Source organism: Medicago sativa, chromosome 2, assembly GCF_051527215.1.
Source record: "Medicago sativa cultivar Bolivia chromosome 2, Bolivia_mono, whole genome shotgun sequence".
Lineage (NCBI taxonomy): Eukaryota > Viridiplantae > Streptophyta > Magnoliopsida > Fabales > Fabaceae > Medicago > Medicago sativa.
In genome coordinates this window covers 82,531,181-82,550,830 of record NC_140750.1, presented here as the reverse complement: position 1 = coordinate 82,550,830, position 19,650 = coordinate 82,531,181, and the positions used below count along the sequence as shown (strand labels likewise).

The 19,650-nt window shown below is 34.2% G+C and overlaps 2 protein-coding genes across 3 annotated transcripts; both read left to right on the top strand.

Moving 5' to 3' along the window:
- The first annotated feature begins 1,671 nt into the window (after positions 1–1,671).
- On the top strand, positions 1,672–13,115 carry LOC146951540 (mediator of RNA polymerase II transcription subunit 15a-like). 2 transcript variants are annotated; one of them, XM_085747553.1, is made up of 11 exons: positions 1,672–1,756; positions 3,014–3,137; positions 8,028–8,139; positions 8,249–8,369; positions 9,762–9,832; positions 10,442–10,516; positions 10,724–10,987; positions 11,574–11,648; positions 11,836–12,264; positions 12,391–12,735; positions 12,824–13,115. In XM_085747553.1, exons 2-11 carry the CDS (start codon positions 3,028–3,030, stop codon positions 12,827–12,829), a joined length of 1,608 nt encoding a protein of 535 aa, XP_085603679.1. In that variant the 5' UTR covers positions 1,672–1,756; positions 3,014–3,027; the 3' UTR covers positions 12,830–13,115. The 2 variants fall into 2 exon arrangements, with proteins under 2 accessions (XP_085603679.1, XP_085603680.1); XM_085747554.1 differs by having other exon boundaries at positions 1,672–2,919.
- Positions 13,116–17,688: 4,573 nt separating this feature from the next.
- Positions 17,689–19,615, top strand: LOC146951539 (mediator of RNA polymerase II transcription subunit 15a-like). Its single transcript, XM_085747560.1, has 5 exons — positions 17,689–17,917; positions 18,395–18,482; positions 18,712–18,823; positions 18,930–19,062; positions 19,239–19,615. The coding sequence occupies exons 2-5, from the start codon at positions 18,418–18,420 to the stop codon at positions 19,259–19,261; spliced, it is 333 nt and encodes a 110-aa protein (XP_085603686.1). The 5' UTR covers positions 17,689–17,917; positions 18,395–18,417; the 3' UTR covers positions 19,262–19,615.
- Positions 19,616–19,650: the final 35 nt, after the last annotated feature.

Below are 19,650 nucleotides of genomic sequence, written 5' to 3'. Positions count from 1 at the left end.
GAGCCCCTAATATGGACTTCTTTTATTAGGGGTCCACCCATGGTCCTTGCATATTGATTGGCTATAGCAGCTTCCCATTTTATTTTTTTGGTGATATGTTCCTTCTCACTTTACATTGTACAAATTGAGAAAAAAGGAAAAGTTGTTGGATTGGGTGTTGTGTTGAAAACCACCGCCACTACCAATTAATTCCACATTTCACAACAACAAATTTACATGGTTGAATGTAAAATGAAAGAATAATCAATTCCCAACAAATCTAAGTCGCTATTTTTTATACACCTTCAATTTCATCCCTCAAAGGTTGACGAAACACAACAACAACAAACAATGAAACTGTTCATTGGAGACGGCAACATCCTTGAAGCCGTAATCATTTCCGACAAGCTTACCAACAGATTCAAATACTACGACATCCTTGTGTGGTCAATCATTACATTAAACACTAGTAAATTCATTCCCAATCCTTAATTTGATCAAATATTATATAAGAAAGATGTAGGTAGCATTCAAGGAAGCACATGCAGGGAAGAAGGCTTGCGAGGAACCAAGTGTGAACATCACTCCAAGCCAACCTTCTCTGTGTGCTAGCCGACGAAGGTCTGCTCAACATTAAGATATACATGGAAGAAGGATACGAAACTTGAAATGAAGGAATGGAGTGAAGAAATAAAAGGGAAATGTAATAGTGATTTGTACAACTTAAAAAAAAAAAAGGAACGAAATCTACCTGCTATAGCCAGTCAATTTGCAAGGACCCTGGGTGGACCGTAATAAAAGAGGTCCCTAGTAGGGACTCCCCATTAGGATATCAACAAATACATCAATAAAAAAACTCAAAGTAAAATTTGTTTAATGTTGATTGATTCGATCTCCTCTCGTGTTATCTTCATCCACCAAAAACATAATTTTTAATTGGTTGATTAAAAAACAATTATATTGTTTTATATCTTAAATTGAAGGGTTAAATATGTTTTTGGTCCTTATAAATATACCAACTTTTCGTTTTAGGCCACTCTAAAATTTTCCTTCAACTTTTAGTCCTTATAAAATTTTCAATCACTACTTTTGGTCCATATTTTTAAGTTAATTTTAGTATTTTTTTTAATGAAATTGCACAGAAATGTGTAAAATATTGTAAAAATCTTTCCCAAAAAAAACTAGAATTTTTTAACAAAACATAAATTTAATATGAATTTTTAACCGTCAAAAATATAAAAATTCATATTAAATTCATGTTTTGTTAAAAAATTCTAAATTTTTTTGGGAGATATTCTTATAATATTATGAATTTTTCTGCAAAATTTTATTCAAAAATATGAATTCTACATATGAGTTTACTTTAAAAGAGGGACCAAAGGTGAACATGGAAAATTTTTGAGGGACTAAAAGTTGAAGGAAAATTTTAAAAGGACTAAAATAAAAAGTTAATATATTTATAGGGATTAAAAACATATTTAAGCTTAAATTAAATCATATACTCCTCCATTGAATTTTCAGAGTATAGTCTTACTTTTTTTACCCTTCGAATCAAATGCTGTTTTCAGCTCGGATTAGTTCCAGTCTTGTAGGACCCTAACTTTACGGAAATAAATTGAAGTAGTGGTACTAGTATTTTCCAATAATAGTTTTATTAAAATGTATATTAATGCATGTGAAAGTTTAACACACATTCATACACGCAACTGAAGCGTGAACCACTGCTCACGCCACCACCGGAGTATTCATCTCCACCGTCTACCACCACCGCTATCAGGTTTCATTTCTATCTCTTCTTCACGCGTTCTTTCATTTTTTTAGATGAATTAACCTTCTCGTTGAGATTTTGCTACTATTTGCAATTTGATTTGCTTTGGATGAATTCAATTTGGATAATGATGATAATCGATTAAGAAGATTATTTAAACGCTGGATGTGATATGATTGTGCATTTGTTTGATTCACCTTACTTTTGCCTTTTCATTCTGTTATTCTCCTTGTTCATTCCGTCATTGAATTCAATTTTGGACAATGATATTAATAACAATCAATTAAGATAATTGTTATTTTCGTACAAAGCTAGAGCGTGTTGGTTGAACAATTTATTACATTACAAGTAATCATGTTTTCACATCACAATTTTGAATGAAGCACGGAACGGACACTGACAGACACGTCGACACCGATCAAATTTTGAAAAAATGATATAATTCAATGTAATCACAAGTGCTACATGTTGGACACGGACGCTGCTTCTTGTCCGTGCAACAAAGTGTTCAACCATGTCTTTTGTTGTGTGTATTTTTTTTTATAACTTGTTAAATCAACTGTTTGTATATGTTCATTTAGGGTCTATTTGGTAAGACATAAAGTTGAGCTTATGGCTTATAGCTTATAAGCTTGTATGATTAAAAAAGACCAGTTTGGTAACTGTCATCTGAACACGAGCTTATAACTTATTTTCATGAGCTTGTATCATTTTTTGATAAGCTAATTCAAGTAGCTTATAGCTTAAAGTTTAAAGCTTATAGGTTATCACTTTTTATCTCAATTTTACCCTAGTAATCTTAATCGAAAAAATAAATATTAATTAAATGCACATTTTTGTATGTCATTTCATATTTATAAGGTACTTTAACCGCTAATTTTACAAAATACTACAAATTGAATCTGCTAGCTTATCCGCTATCAGCTATAAGCTAACTTATAAGTCATCTGCTATAAACTCATCCTCTATAAGCTAGCTTATTAGCTACCGGTTATGTTTTTACCAAACAGAGTCTTAATGCAACTCGGTGTCTTGTTTTTTGTGCATGTTTTTGAAAAACGTGCAAGTTTTTTAAGGTAAAAAAAGTAAAAGAGATAGAGTTAAATGTGAAAAAAGTGAGGATATGTGAAGCGTAATATTGGTGGTAATAAACCACAGCAAGCATGTATAAGGTATGAGATGTGTGGTAATTCTCATGCTTTATACTTTCCTTCCAGAGTCTGATTTGAAAAGAATATTAATATTTTTTTTTTTTTGTGGTTTCAGTTAATTTATATTCAATGGTTACCAATAATTGGAGACCTAATCAAGGTGCTGAACCGAATATGGATACTAGTGATTGGAGAGGTCAATTGCAGCCTGAATCACGCCAAAGAATTGTCAACAAAATGTAAGCTCTAGTTTTAGTACTGTATCACTGATTTGATGAGTTTTTGACTATTAATTCATATCAAAAGAACGATTAAATATAAATTGTAAATTGATCTTCTATCTTTGTAAACATGTGGTGTGTTTGGGTGGAGAATTGTTGAACGTGTGTATCAGCAGTTGTTACTGCCAGCTGCACTGATTGACCAAGTCTTTAGGAGAATTTGTTTTTAATATTTCAGTTTTTAATTAGCTAATAAAGTAGTGGCTAAAGATTAGGAGTTAGTTACTCAGTATTTGTTTTTATTTAAGTTACAGCTTTGTATTTGACAGCAGTTTTTCAATTCAATAAAGTTCTAGTTTTTCCCTTCCTATTTATTTAAGTTACGTATAAACACCAACAGATTGGTATCTAGAGCCTTCTTCTTAGAGGGACTTGTGGGTGAAGTGAGTGAAACCCACCATAAAAGCTTAAACACTATCTTTCAATTCATCAATCAGATGGATTCTGAAACATCCTACAAAGCCCTACCAATACCTGTGTTTGATGGTGAAAACTATCATATATGGGCAGCAAGAATGGAGGCGTATTTAGAGGCAAATGACCTCTGGGAAGCTGTTGAGGAGGACTACGAAGTTCTTCCTTTGTCAGACAATCCAACAATGGCTCAGATAAAAAATCACAAGGAAAGGAAAACAAGAAAGTCAAAAGCAAGAGCTACTTTGTTTGCTGCTGTCTCAGAAGAAATCTTCACCAGAATCATGACCATCAAATCAGCATATGAAATATGGAATTTCCTCAAAACTGAATATGAAGGAGATGAAAGAATTAGGGGAATGCAAGCTCTTAATTTGATTCGAGAATTTGAGATGCAAAAGATGAAGGAGTCTGAAACAATTAAAGAGTATGCAAATAAACTTATTAGCATTGCTAACAAAGTAAGATTGCTTGGTTCTGAATTGTCTGATTCAAGAATAGTTCAGAAAATAATCGTGACTGTCCCTGAAAGATTTGAAGCTACTATCACTTCCTTGGAAAATACCAAGGACATGTCAAAGCTTACCGTGGCGGAGCTTGTAAATGCTATGCAGGCCCAAGAACAAAGAAGAATAATAAGGTCTGAAGGTTCAGTGGAAGGAGCATTACAAGCTAAATTAAAAATCAACAAAGGAGAAAAGAGCATGGGAAATAAGTATAAGAAGAGTTTCAACAAACAAGAGGCAGTTGGAAGCACCGACTACAAAAATGAAGAAAAAAATAGAGAATTTCCTCCTTGCAAGCATTGTGGAAAATTCGGTCATCCTCCTTTCAAATGTTGGAGAAGACCTGATGTGAAGTGTGACAAGTGCAACAAACTTGGGCATCATGAGAGAATTTGCAGAAGCAATTTTCAACAAAGTAATGAGGCTCAAGCTGAAAATCAACAAGAGGAAGAAGAGGAAGAAGAGGAAGAGCGGTTGTTTGTAGCGACATGTTTTACAAGCAGTAGCTCAAGTGAAAGTTGGCTAGTGGATAGTGGTTGTACCCATCACATGACCCATGATAAAGAAATATTCAGAGAGCTGGACAAATCACAAATATCAAAAGTCAGAATCGGTAATGGTAAACTGATTGATGTCGAAGGAAAAGGAACCGTGGCCATTGAAAGTTGCACAGGTACAAAGCTAATTTCTGATGTTTTATATGTACCTGAGATTGATCAAAACTTGCTGAGTGTGGGTCAATTACTTGATAAAGGATTTAAAGTCATCTTTGAAAATAAGCAATGTTTGATCAAAGATGCCAATGATAAGGTAATTTTCAGCATTAAAATGAGAAGCAAAAGTTTTTCATTTGATCCAATGAAGGAGGAGCAAATAGCTTATCCAGCTACGGTTAATAGTACAGAGATATGGCACAAAAGATTAGGCCATTTTCATCATGCAGCAGTATTGAATTTGCAAAGAAAGGATCTGGCTCAAGGCTTGCCTCATTTAGATGCTGAATTACCAAGCTGCAAGGCATGTCAGTATGGTAAGCAAGTAAGATTACCGTTCAAGCAAGCAACCTGGAGAGCAACAGAGAAGCTGCAACTGATTCACACAGATCTGGCTGGACCGCAAAGAACAGCTTCACTTAATGAGAGCAAATACTACATTGTCTTTATAGATGATTACACCAGAATGTGTTGGATTTATTTTCTCAAGTCCAAGTCAGAGGTTGCAGGGGTATTTTGGAGATTTAAGAATTGGATTGAAAAGCAAAGTGGTTGTGTGATTCAAGTTTTAAGGTCTGACAATGGCACTGAGTACACTTCAACACAATTCACTATGTTCTGTGAGGAGGCAGGCATTGAGCATCAACTTACAGCCCCTTACACCCCTCAACAAAATGGAGTGAGTGAAAGGAAGAACAGAACAATAATGGAAATGGTCAGATGCATGCTTCATGAGAAAGGATTGCCTAAAGAATATTGGGCAGAGGCTGCAAACACAGCTGTATTTCTACTTAATAGACTTCCCACCAAAGCAGTAGACGGGAAGACTCCTTTTGAAGCTTGGGATGTGCAGTTCATGGAGAATGAGCAGTGGAACTGGAATGATACAGAAAATAAGTCAATAGTTGATCCTTTTCAAAATCAAGATGAGTTAGTTGATGATCCTCCTGTAAGAGGTACTAGATTGCTTTCTGATGTTTATGAAAGATGCAATGTTGCAGTCCTTGAACCTGCAGGATATTGGGATGCAAAAAAAGATCCCAAATGGAGGGCTGCAATGCAGGAGGAGCTTACCATGATCGATAAAAACCAGACTTGGAAACTTATTAAAAGGCCTGAGCATAAAAGAGTCATAGGGGTGAAGTGGGTGTTTAGAACAAAGCTAAACGCAGATGGATCAATCAACAAGCATAAAGCCAGGTTAGTGGTTAAAGGGTATGCTCAAATTTTTGGAGTAGATTTCTTTGATACATTTGCTCCAGTTGCTAGGCAAGATACTATTAGAATGTTGTTAGCTATTGCAGCACAAAAGGGATGGAAAATATGTCATCTTGATGTCAAGTCAGCATTTTTAAATGGATTTCTAGAGGAAGAAATATATGTTGAGCAACCTGAAGGTTTTGTTGTGAAAGGGCATGAAGATAATGTCTATCTATTAAAGAAAGCCTTGTATGGTTTGAAACAAGCTCCAAGAGCTTGGTACAGCAGGATTGACGAGTACTTAGTGCAGTTAGGCTTTGTTAAAAGTCTAAGTGAATCCACTTTATATGTCAAAGGTGATCAAGCTAATTTTTTGGTGATCTCTTTGTATGTTGATGATCTCCTAGTTACTGGCAGCAGTGTTGAACTGATTCAGCAGTTCAAGGATGATATGATGCAAGTGTTTGAGATGTCAGACTTGGGAGAAATGTCTTATTTCCTTGGCATGGAAGTTGAGCAGAAAAGTGGAGATATATTCATCTGTCAAAGAAAGTATGCAAAGGAGATGTTAAAGAAATTCAATATGGAGAACTGTAAAAGCATGAGCACTCCTATGTGTCCAAAGGAGAAGCTATGCAAGGATGTCGAAGAAAAACAAGTGGATGAAACACTCTACCGAAGTTTAATTGGCTGTTTAATGTATCTTACAACTACAAGACCAGATATTTTGTATGCTGTAAATGTTCTTTCAAGATTCATGAATTGTGCTAAAGAATCTCATTTCAAAGGAGCAAAAAGAGTGTTGAGGTATGTTAAGGGAACCATAAATTTTGGCATTAAGTTTTGTCGATCGGAAAATTTCAAGTTACAAGGTTACTCAGATAGTGATTGGGCAGGATCTTTGGATGACATGAAAAGCACTTCAGGCTACTGTTTTAGTTATGGAACAGGGATATTCTCTTGGAGTTCAAAAAAACAAGATATTGTTGCACAATCAACAGCTGAAGCAGAGTTTATTGCAGCCACAGCAGCTGTTAATCAGGCCTTGTGGCTAAGAAAAGTTCTAGCTGATTTGCACTTAGAGCAAAGGGAAACTACTGAGGTAATGGTGGACAACCAGGCAGCCATTGCCATCTCCAAAAATCCTGTCTTTCACGGTAAAACAAAGCATTTTAGCATCAAATTATTTTTCCTCCAAGATGTCCAAAAGAATGGAGATGTGTGTTTGAAGTACTGCAAGACTGAAGACCAGCTGTCAGACATCTTTACAAAAGCTCTTCCAATAGGCAGGTTTGAGTTACTAAGGGAGAAACTTGGAATATCCAACTACTGATACAAGGAGGAGTGTTGAACGTGTGTATCAGCAGTTGTTACTGCCAGCTGCACTGATTGACCAAGTCTTTAGGAGAATTTGTTTTTAATATTTCAGTTTTTAATTAGCTAATAAAGTAGTGGCTAAAGATTAGGAGTTAGTTACTCAGTATTTGTTTTTATTTAAGTTACAGCTTTGTATTTGACAGCAGTTTTTCAATTCAATAAAGTTCTAGTTTTTCCCTTCCTATTTTCTGAGTTACGTATAAACGCCAACAAGAATGCTACCTTGTTGCTTTGAACAAGAACCTGGGGTTTTCTGCGTACTGTTTCAGAGTTGTGTATTTGGCTCTCGTGTGACGTTCTTCTCATTTTGTTTGCGGTTTTATGGCAAATGGATGTTTAGCGGAAAATTATAGTGCTTTTATTAGGATTGAATTTTCCTCATGTTACAAAGAATTTTTTTTAAGGAGAAAACTGTCTAAAATGTTACCAAGAAAATTTATAGTTTTTGTAATCCATGTCTGACATCCATTCTACAATCTTTTTTTTTTTATTTTTTTTATGAGAACATGTCTAGATGATTTCAATTAGGTCTTCTTGCATGTGAGTCATATTCCATCATTTGAGGATTGTCTAATGAATATAACATATCAATAATTCATATTATTTAATAATTGAACCATTGTTTTTCAATTTTGGAGTATGGACACATTAAAAAGGCATCTTCCTGTTTCTGGTCAAGAAGGATTGCATGAACTTCGGAAGATTGCCCAAAGGTTTGAAGAGAAGATTTATACTGCTGCAACAAGCCAGGTATATCGCTAATTAGAAGCCACTTGATTATCAAATTATAGTTACCTATACAACAAACACATACTATTATAGAAGATTGACCATTTATTCTGGCATTTTCTAATTTCAGTCTGATTATCTACGGAAAATATCTTTGAAGATGCTTACGATGGAGACTAAATCCCGGGGTACTATTGCCAACAATATACCGCCGAATCAAGTTGGCCCTAGCAATCAACCTCCTTATCCAGGTTTGCATTTAAGATCCCTGGCATGTTGATACTATTCCGAGAGTATCTGGCTCTCAGTTGTTTCATGTCTTTCAGCATCAGCTATTGGGACTATACGCTGACATTTTGCTTTGAAATATCATTAAAACTTTAAGTTTTGCTTGTCCTACATGATCCTTGTACCATCTCTTCAACCTCTATTGCTTTTAATTTTTTTATATTAATATTATTCTTGTGTTGTTAATGAATCATTCATCAATTGGATTCTGACATTACATCATTGTTTTTTTTTGCATCTCCTACTTGGTCAATCATTACGAGGTCTTTTGGTTTTTGTGTATACTTTTTATAAACGTGTAAGTTGCAGAAAATAAAAAGTAAGAGAGATAAAGATAAACATATACAGTGTCACCGGAAATTCAGGCATGCAGACGATCCAGCACTCTGCACAGTGTCACTAGATCATTTAGGGTTAGATGTGTAGAGTGTGAGAGTGTAAAGTGTTTAAGGTCGATGTTCTGTCCGTCCCTGGGAAAAAAGGAAACAGAGAAAAAGATGGTCTACGGCCGCTAATTAAAGAATTAAGGTCAAAAGTTGATGTTATATATCAGAATCTTAAAACACTTAAAGATTGACATTTTAGTTAATTGTAATGGGCTGGACAGCAGATGTAATATACCAAAATAGGTCTAGGGTTGTGCAGCGATCTTTGATAGAACAAATCAAGTCGTGGAACCACAATCTCAAGGTCAAAGGTAGAACTAGAAGAGCGTCCTCTGCAAAACTGAATCAAAAGCCGGCAAGTCAAAATAGTGGCATTGATTAAACAAGTGTGAGTGGGATCCTAGTGTGGATCAAGGCTAGTGATGTGGGTGACTCGCACAGGAGGGGGAAATTGTTGGAATTCAAGTGAGTGGTTAGAGTCCCACATCGACGAGAAATGGAGGTTTTGAAAAGTTTGTTTTGGAATATGAGATGCCAATTCCAAGATTTTCGGGATTGGTTGGATTGCACAATCCCAATGATTCTATGTGCTGGGATGCATTCCATGCAATCTCAGCATAATGAATTTCCTTCTGGTATTGGGGCGCCTCCTGCCTTTTTAATATGTAGAATCAATAGGGTTTTATATGTAGGATTTTGATTTTGACAGTCTCGGATAACACTCTTATGCTTTCAACAATTCTTAACAAACACTTGCAAAGAAAAGGAAAAGTAAAAGATAGGAAACCACAATATTTCTTGAATGCATTTTTTCTAATTGGCAGAGTAAAGTCATGCAAGTTAATTTGTGATTATCCCATCTGTTCTATATCTATTAAAAAGTCAAACTGAAAAGAAAAAAAAAGTAGCAGATTTCCACATTTTATTAGCCTTGTATGCTAATGTGTGTATCATAATATATCTTTGTAGATTCTCTGGATTCAGCAGCACAGACCGGACAACCAAATGGTGGTGATTGGCAAGAAGAAGTATATCAAAATGTATTATGCTACTTTCTCATCTTTATTTATTGGGTAAATTGGGTTTATTAATAGAAAATTGACAAACAAATGGCTTTTTGTGCCAAGAAATATCTTAATAGTAGGAACATGGAATTCTTGCTAGTTTAGGGAAAAAAAAATGGACATGAATCCACATTCTCTGGCTTTTATGTGTCTGATTCCTATTTCTTATCCTTCACATTATATATGAAAAGATGCGGGCTGCATCTATAATGAATATTTTCACTTTGGTTTTCTGCAGTGAATTTTGTACTACTTTGTTTATCCTATACTAATTGCTACCATCAATAAAGTCTTGTTGTAATCATTAAATTGACTATTTGCTGATATAGATGGTATTGCTTTGATGGGTTTTAAAGTTTTCAATTCAATATTTAAAATCATGGTCTCACGTGTAGCCAAATGCGTAATTGCATCTTCCCAATCTCAGCCCGAAAATGAAACTTGCAATTTATGATGCTTTACAAATGGAAAAAATTATTTTACTTACGGTGTCACTTAATACAACAGTAATACAGATATTCTTGCATGAGATATTTCATGGTTTCTAACACGTTCTTTATTTGATTATGATGATTTTAACAATAGATCAAAGCTATGAAAGAGCGCTACTTGCCAAAGCTTAGTGAGATGATTCAGAAAATTGCAACGAGACTTCAGCAGGTACCTTTTGTTAGGCAAATTTTTAATAGCTTTTTATCGATATAGAATCCTTTTCTGTTATAGTTATCCCGGAAAACTTTGAAGGTTGCAGTGTGTGCTTAACACTAACAAGCCATCACCCTTCTTGAAAGGAAGCTTTTATTTTTTTTCATTTGCTTATAACTTATTTTAATTGTGTTTAATGTTGTATCCTCTTTTTTCTATCAGCATGATTCTCATCCCCAGCAGCCAAAGTCGGATGAGCTTGAAATGCTTAAAGAATTTAAAGCGGTGTTGGAACGTCTGATAACATTCCTCCAGGTTTCCAAGAGAAACATCTCACCTAGTTTAAAGGAGAAATTGGGTTCATGTGAGCAGCAGATTATAAATTGCATAAATACATATAGACCTAACAAAATGTCTTCTCTGGATTCAACTGCAAAGACTGGACAGCCAAGTGGGGGTGATTGGCAAGACGAAGTATATCAAAAAGTATTATGCTACTTTCTTATCTTTATTTCTTGGGCAAATTGGGTTTATCAACTGAAAATTGTCAAATAAATGGCTTTTTATGCCGAGAAATATCTTAATAGTAGGAACATGGAATTCTCACTAGTTAATTAAAAAAAATGGAGACGACTCCAAACTTCTTGCTTTTCGTGGGGGATGATTCTTATCCTTCATCTAATATATGAAAAGATTTGGGCTGCATCTATAATAAATTTTTTCATTTTGGTTTTCTGTACTACACTTTTTATCCTATAGCATTAATAAAGACTTCAGACTTGTTGTAATTATTTAATTGACTCCTTGCTGATATAGATGGTATTGATTTGATGAGTTTTGAAGTTTTTAATTCAATTATCAAAGTCATGGGATCATGGGTAACCAAATGCGTAATTGCATCTTCCCAATTTCAGCACACAAACGAAACTTGCAATTTACGACGCTTTTCAAATGGAAAAAACTATTTTACTTACTATGCCACTTAATACAACTATAATCCAAATATTCTTGTGTGAAATATTTCATGGTTTCTAACACATTCTTTATTTGATTCTGATGCTTTTAACAATAGATCAAAGCTATGAAAGAGAGCTACTTGCCGGAGCTCAATGAGCTGTATCAGAAAATAGCAACGAAACTTCAGCAGGTACATTTTGTTAGGCAACTTTGTAATCCTTTTCTGTCATAATTATCCCGGAAAACTCTGAAGGTTGCAGTGTGTGCCGAACACTGACAAGAGATCACCCTTCTTGAAAGGAAGCTTTAAATATTTTTTCATTTGTTTCTAACTTATTTTTTTTGTGTTTAATGTTGTATCTTGTTTTTTCTATCAGCATGATTCTCTTCCCCACCAGCCAAAGTCGGATCAGCTTGAAAAGCTTAAGGTATTTAAACTGATGTTGGAGCGTCTTATAACATTCCTCCAAGTTTCCAAGAGCAACATCTCACCTAGTTTGAAGGAGAAACTGGGTTCATATGAGAAGCAGATTATAAATTTCATAAATACAAATAGACCTAGGGAAATGTCATCACTGGAGCCAGGGCAGCTTCCCCCACCTCACATGCATTCCATGTCACAAACGCAGCCCCAAGTTACTCAATGGCAACAACTTCACCAAATGAATGATGTAAATGACATGAAGATGAGGCAAGTAATTGGTGTTAAGCCAGGGGTTTTTGAACAACATATTGGTAATGCATTAGCGCCCTCATCAGGAAAGTCAACTGTTACTGAGGAGCTTATGGACCGCCTAGTTAAAGCGGTTAGTCTAGTTTATCTAAACCTGGTCCGATCCGTATTTGTGACCATAGTTTGTATAAATATGACGTAAGTTTCTTTGTAATTTTGGAGTTGTAGATGACTAATTTATGTCTAATCATGATTCCAGGTGAGTTCATTGACCCCTGCGGCTTTAAGTGCAGCTGTCAGCGATACTAGTTCAGTTATCAGCATGATTGATAGGATAGCAGCGTCAGCTCCAGGCAATGGATCCAGAGTTTCCGTTGGTGAAGATTTGGTTGCCATGACTAATTGTCACCTTCAGGATAGAAATTTCCTACCCCAAGATGGTGTGAATGGAACCAGGAAGATGAAACGCTGCATCAATGCTACACCCTTTGATGTTGTATCATCCGCTGGTTGTGTGAATGATAGTATCAAGCAGTTAAATGCTATAGAGGCTTCTGATTTGGAGCCAATTGCAACATCCATTATCAAAAGGCCAAAGATTGAGGTACTGCATTATTTCTCTTAATTGTTTTCTTTTATTTAGTAATTGATACCTTTGCTGCTATTGTAACTTTTGGGGCTTGCCACTGCAGTTTTGAACTAAGCTTGTGGAGGTCTTATACTAAGATGATGTAGGACATTCATTACGCTACTAAGCTGGGATCTATCTTAGTTTTGGGAGGAAGATCGACGGAGGACTTAGCATGGTCTCAATAAAGCTTGGAGGCTACAAAAAGATTCGAATTTACTGCAACTCTAAGCTTGCAATTCAATTAGTTAAGGAGAGTTGTCTTATTAATCATTTGTGATATGCTCTTATTGACTTAATTCACCGGATTCACACCGTCATTAGAGAAATGATATTTATACAACTATTTTTGACAACTTTTGTGACAACTTTCTCTCATACTCGTATTATGTTTTTACTTTCTCTATTATTATGGTTTTTGTGTAAATACCTCATTTTCTTTGTAAATTTATGATTGTCTCATAAGTTGTCATTCAAATGATTGTTCAAATAACACAATTTCCGTCATTATGTAGATATTTAGTGTATTCATTTATATAGATATTTATATGAATAAAATCATGGATAAAAATTGGTCTAACACTTCCAAAATTCAACACTACATTCTGTTTACTCTATATGAAAGCTTCAGGAGAAAAGTTAATGCCAGGTCATTTATAACCTTTCTATAAAAAGAGAAGGATCGAAACAAAAATTGTTAGCAAGCGTCTTATTTTGGAACATTCGAAGATGCAAGGAGTGAAATATCATGAGATGTAGTACTGGTCTCGTGAGTGCAAGTTGATAATCAAACTTTCATTGCAAGAAGGGAAAAAAATAAATTGAAAAAATCAAACTGCGAGTCGCACATTTTCAGAACCTCTAAAAAAAATCGATTATCTCACTAAACATAAAATAAGTCTCACTCCTTCAAAAAAATAAATAATAAGTCTCACCGGTGTAGTCACTACCATTTCAAATAGAAAAATAGAATACTTTTTGATTAAATATTTTCTACCATTCTTATCATCTGCCATTTTTATTTAGAGTAGTTTTGCAAATTTAATATTTCATTTGAAGTTTCACAAAACAGAGGGAGTTTTTTTTGGAAAGATTCGGTCCTTATTATGTTGTCCATACATAAATACTAATTTATTTTTTAATGAAAAAAGACTCACGTTTATTGTCAATAAATTTAACTCAGATGCTACGCACATTGCATTATATATGCAAAGATCAAAGTTCGACTCAAATTCTCCATTCATTCAATTTAAAAGATGAATTTATAACTACTAAATTACTTGATAAAAGAAGACTTACATTTCGTATGAGAAAAAACTCGCTTTAATTAAAAAGTATAAAAAAAAATACAGTTTTAGTTCTTCCAATATACAATTTCTTCCTTTATTTAATTATTGTCTACTTTTATTTTATATAAATAAATGACTTCACTTAGAGCAACTTTAGTGCATGATGCACTATGTCCAAATTTCTTATAAATGATGACATATAAAACTTGCATTGGAGTGAACCAAAACTTAGTATACATCAACTATAGAAGCTTCCCTAAAAAAATTAATTATAGAAACAACCTAAAAAATATATATCCAAGCATTGCAATCATTGATAAAAAAAATCTTAAGCATTAATTTTTTTTGAAGGAGCATTAAATATTATTATTATCTCATATCAATATATTTTTTCCCAATTGAAAATGTAGTTTTTATGTATTATTGTTGTGAACTTTATATCATTTTAAATTTTATAATTTAAATATGTATGATTATTTACAATTTGTTTATGTAACACCCCGTTTTCCCAACTTGAAAATTTCATCATAAATCAGAGTATTTAAATCACAAACGGAATGTCACATACTTCTTTAAAACCACAAAATAGATAATAATAATTATCTTTCAAAATTCAACGTCAAAATCTATAATCATGCAGCGGAAAATATTCAACATAATAAAAGTCTTGGCACACAGGCCTTATCAGAAATCTCATAAGTCTTAGTTAATGTTTACTCATAAAAAGTTCATGAAAGCAAGCCCATCCCGTTACATATCAGAGCACCTAGACACAAAGTGAGGAGTCCACTCACGAACGCCTCTAGTCTTTATTACCTGCAAGTTACCCATACGAAGGGCAACATTTTCAAGCAGAAGGGGTGAGATTTCACAGTCAATAAATTAAGCATATAATTCATCAAATGTATTTAACAACATAAAACTTTATTAACATATCAAAAATTTATCATTTAGCATCATATCAAATCATAATCATTTATCATCATCAAATATCATCATTAGTTCGTAAACAAATATCATCATAAATCATAATCAAGTATCACCATATATTCAACAACTTAAGACATCATAAACATTAGCATTAATAATCATTTAGTATCATATTATTATCATCATCAATCATAACAAACATCATCATTAAAACATAAACAAACATCATCAACAAGCATCATAAACATCAACATCATCTAAACGACAACAACATCTTAAGCAATCATCATTTATTTCATGTTATGACGACTCTACAATGCAACAACAACTCCTCATCTTAAACAACAACATCTTAGACAACTTCAATATGCATGTGGTACCACCAGGGCATTAAGCCCCCTTCGCTAAGGTCATATTTGGACCTGTCGGGCATTAAGCCCCCTTCGCTAAGGTCATATTTGGACCTGTCGGGCATTAAGCCCCCATCGCTAAGGTCACAAAGGACCTGTCGGGCATTAAGCCCCCATCGCTAACTATGCAACGACACAACGCTAAATGCAACAACGTGAACATCTTATACAACTCCATAATCATGGACAACTTCTTAAATTCTTGCAACTTAGACCGACTCATGCGACTTCCCGACAATAACAATCAACAGCAGTAAACAGCAGCAAGACACAACATATAATAGTGCTCGAATGCATTAACATCATGTAAGGAATGAATTACATCAACAAAATTATCATAAAACATCATAAATAGACTCATGCAACATTACTAATCATCTCGGTCATATAAACAGACTTCTGTAACATCTGGAAACATCCTAAACAACCCTCATTCGTAATTCTAAGATTAACTCATGACTACACGTGCGAAAGGATCGCATCGGACAACAATTTGGGCAACTAACAGTCTAGCTCGCAATGGCGAGTAACTTGGCTCGTAGTGGCGAGCTCAATGGTCTAGCTCGCAGTGGCAAGGGTTATTGCTCGCAATGGCGAGTGGTGGCTTGCTCGCAATGGCGAGCGATTTTACTCGCAGTGGCGAGCGGTCTGGGTTGGCTCGCAGTTGCGAGTGCTCTAGCTCGCAGTTGCGAGCGATGACAGTTCAGGCTCGGGCAGAAACCTAAAAACTTCAACTTTTCATCTACCTTCATGATTCTAACACCAAAACAACATCTAATTAACACCCTAATGTATATCTAAGGTCTGTACACTAATTTTGCATCAATCTAACATCTTTTCATGGTTTAATCATCAAATCGGTCATATAACCCTAATCCCAATTCTCACCAAAACTCAACCTAATCATGTCAAATTCAATTCTCATAATCATACCCTTAATAATATTGAAAGTTAGTCTCACCCTTACCTAGTAATAGATGAAAATCGACAGCCTCCTCTTGTTCTTCTCTCTTTCTGACTTTTTCTCCCTTTTCTCCAAAAACGTACGTTCTGCCTAAAAACTTTTCTCAACCTAACTCCTTCTATTTATAACCTCACTTCTAATTTCTCTTTACACCTCTAAAAATGCTCTTTTCACATCACAGCCCAAATTCTAATATTTTTATTTTATTTCTCGAATCTTATTTTATTAAATAATAAAATAAGTCTCAACACCTCATAACATCTCTAAAAATCATAACAACGCATATATCACATAATTTTCAGATAAATCATATATCTGACATAAACTCACGTAAACCTCATAAATCACTTAAATTCATAAATCATATAAGAATAAATATATTCTAAACTTCATTGAATTAATTAGATAATTAAGACGGGCGTTACAGTTTAGGTAAAGTTTATTGAAATAATTTTTCTGCAAATTTAATAATTAATATTTTTATGCATTTTAATTAAAATAGTTAAATTTCCTTTTAAAAAAATAAAATTCTTAAATTAATATTAGTTTTGAATCAAAATCAATTACAAATAATAAAATATAAACATGTGGGGGTCAGTTTGAGTTCTTTATAAACAATCACCGTCAAGTAAAAATTATTTAGATTAACTATTAATTGATTAAATCCTACATAACAATTCCCACAAAAAAAAAAACTACATAGTTTACCCACTTTAGTTCACTCTATTAAATTTTTTTTTTGTTACAAAGCTAAAAAAGGAAAAAGAAGCAAAAACAGAAAAGAAAAAAGAAACTAAGCTCTAGGGAAATAAGTTCCCATAGCGTCGTTTCTGATTAGGGGGAGGAGGTCCGCAGGAGGAGCTGAATAAATAGTGAAATCTTCATTCGACGATGCTCCGAGCTTAGCCATGAAGTCAGCACATTGATTTCTTTCTCTAAGACAATGTTGAATGGAGTAGTTTCTTGGGGAGAGAATGTCTTTAATGTCTTGTATTAAAACAGCATAGGCATGATAGCTTGATGTGTGCTCGGTGAGAAGCTTGATGGATAGGAGAGAGTCCGAATAACAAACTAATTCCTCAATTCCCTTATCAACCGCCATCAGCAGGCCTTTATGAATTGCAGTAAGCTCCGCAAAAAGAATGTTCGATCAATAATTTGACAAATCTCAATCCGAATCGACTTACCAAACCAATTTGTTCTTTATCAATTTGTTTCAAATTTGGTAAAAAAAATTACAAATCCGAACCAAATATTTTGAATTATTTCAAACTTTTTCTTCTAAAAATTGAACCAAATCGTCTGTTACAACGTACAACCATAATCTAAACTAACCAAAAAAATAATATTCAAACCAATTTATAATTTTGAATCTCTAAAGGGTCTTGACAACGCTACAATTTCTGATCATATTTTAAATAAATGTTAGAAATTTGAGAGATTTATTGAACAATTATCACTTTTAATAGATTTGGGGGACCAACAAACTGATTCCAAACAAAGAGTCATACTTAACGCTGAGCCACGCTCACGCCACCACCGGAATATTCATCGCCACCTATCAGGTTCCATTACTCTCTCTTCGTTTCGTGTTCGTTCAGTTTTTTTGTTTTTTTTTGTTGAAGATTAAGGGTCTGTTTGAAATAGTTTTTATTTTCAGTTTTTGAAATATACAAGTCATCTTTTCACAATGGTTATCCTTTTACATATTTTAGTTTTTTAGTCCCCAAAACTAAAAAATTCAAGACAGTTTCCAAAACTGTAATTTTAAAAATAGTTTAGCAAATACGTTTTTAATTTTCAAGTTTTTAAAAACTAAAAAAGAGTTTTTGGAAAGTGTTTCAAACAAGCTCTAAATCTCCTCTTTCATTTTCAGCTTAGTTTTGGCTTTGATTTTGGGTATAGTAAGATTCTTTAATTATTGTATGTTTCAATTTCCTCCATCAAAATTGATTTTCAGTTTTCACATATTTGGTTGTTGTCTAGTAGAATTGATTCAGACTTGAAGCTAGAATGACATTGATTTTAACACCAATTTTCAGTTAATCAAGGTGCTGAACTGAATATGGATACTAGTGATTGGAGAGGTCAATTTCCGCCTGAATCACGTCAAAGAATTGTCAACAAAATGTAAGATGTTTCCGAGAAATTTTCTAGTCCCTTTAATCCGTATCTGACGTCCATTCTACTACATGTTTTTTGGACGTCGGATATGGATTACAGGAACTAGAATGGATGATTTCTAGTGGGGTCTTTTTACATGTCTGTCATATTATATTATTAGAGGGTTGTCTAATGAATTGAAAATAGCATACTAATATTTGTTTGATAATTGAACCACTGTTTTTCATTTTTGTAGCATGGAGACATTAAAAAGACATCTTCCTGTTTCTGGTGAAGAGGGATTGCATGAACTTTGGAAGATTGCCCGACGGTTTGAAGACAAGATTTTTACTGCTGCAACAAGTCAGGTACATCTCTAATTAGATGCCTCGTGATTATCGATTTATAGTTGCCTGTACAAACACTTACTATTATGGAAGATTGACAATTTATTGTGGCATTCCCTAATTTCAGTCTGATTATCTACGGAAAATATCCTCGAAGATGCTTGCAATGGAGACTAGAACTAGACCCCAGGTCCAGGACCCTGTAGCCAACAATTTACCATCAAATCAAGTTGGCCCTAGCAATGAACCTCCTAACCCAGGTTAGCATTTAAGAGCCTTGTTATGGTGATAGTATTCCGAGAGTATCCGATACTCAGTTGTTTAATGTCCTTCAACATTAGCTATTGGAACTATACTGTGATATATTGGTTTGAAATATCATTAAAACTTGGAATTTTGCTTGTCTCACATGATCCTTGTTCTTTATACTGTGCAGAACACTCACCAGACAACGCTTAATGCTGATTTGATTAAACTGATTCCTCCAAATTCTAGTAAAGTTGCTCTGGAGTGTGATCATGTAGTTTTGAACTGTGATCTGAATGCTGATCAAGGACACTTTGTTTTCCATTATGCTAATAAGCTTGGATCTTGCTCAGTTTTACAAGCAGAACTGTGGGGGATTTGACATGGTCTCAACATAGATTGGAATAGAGGATACAGTAAGATTCGAGTTTACTACGACTCTAGGCTTGTTATTCGATTGCTTAAAGACAGTTGTCTTAATACTCATTTGTGTTATGCTCTTATTGACTCAATTCACCGGATTCACCGGCATTATGGAGATATTCAGTGGATCCATGTTTTGCTACAGTCTAACCAGGACTTTTATTAGATGCGATTAGGAT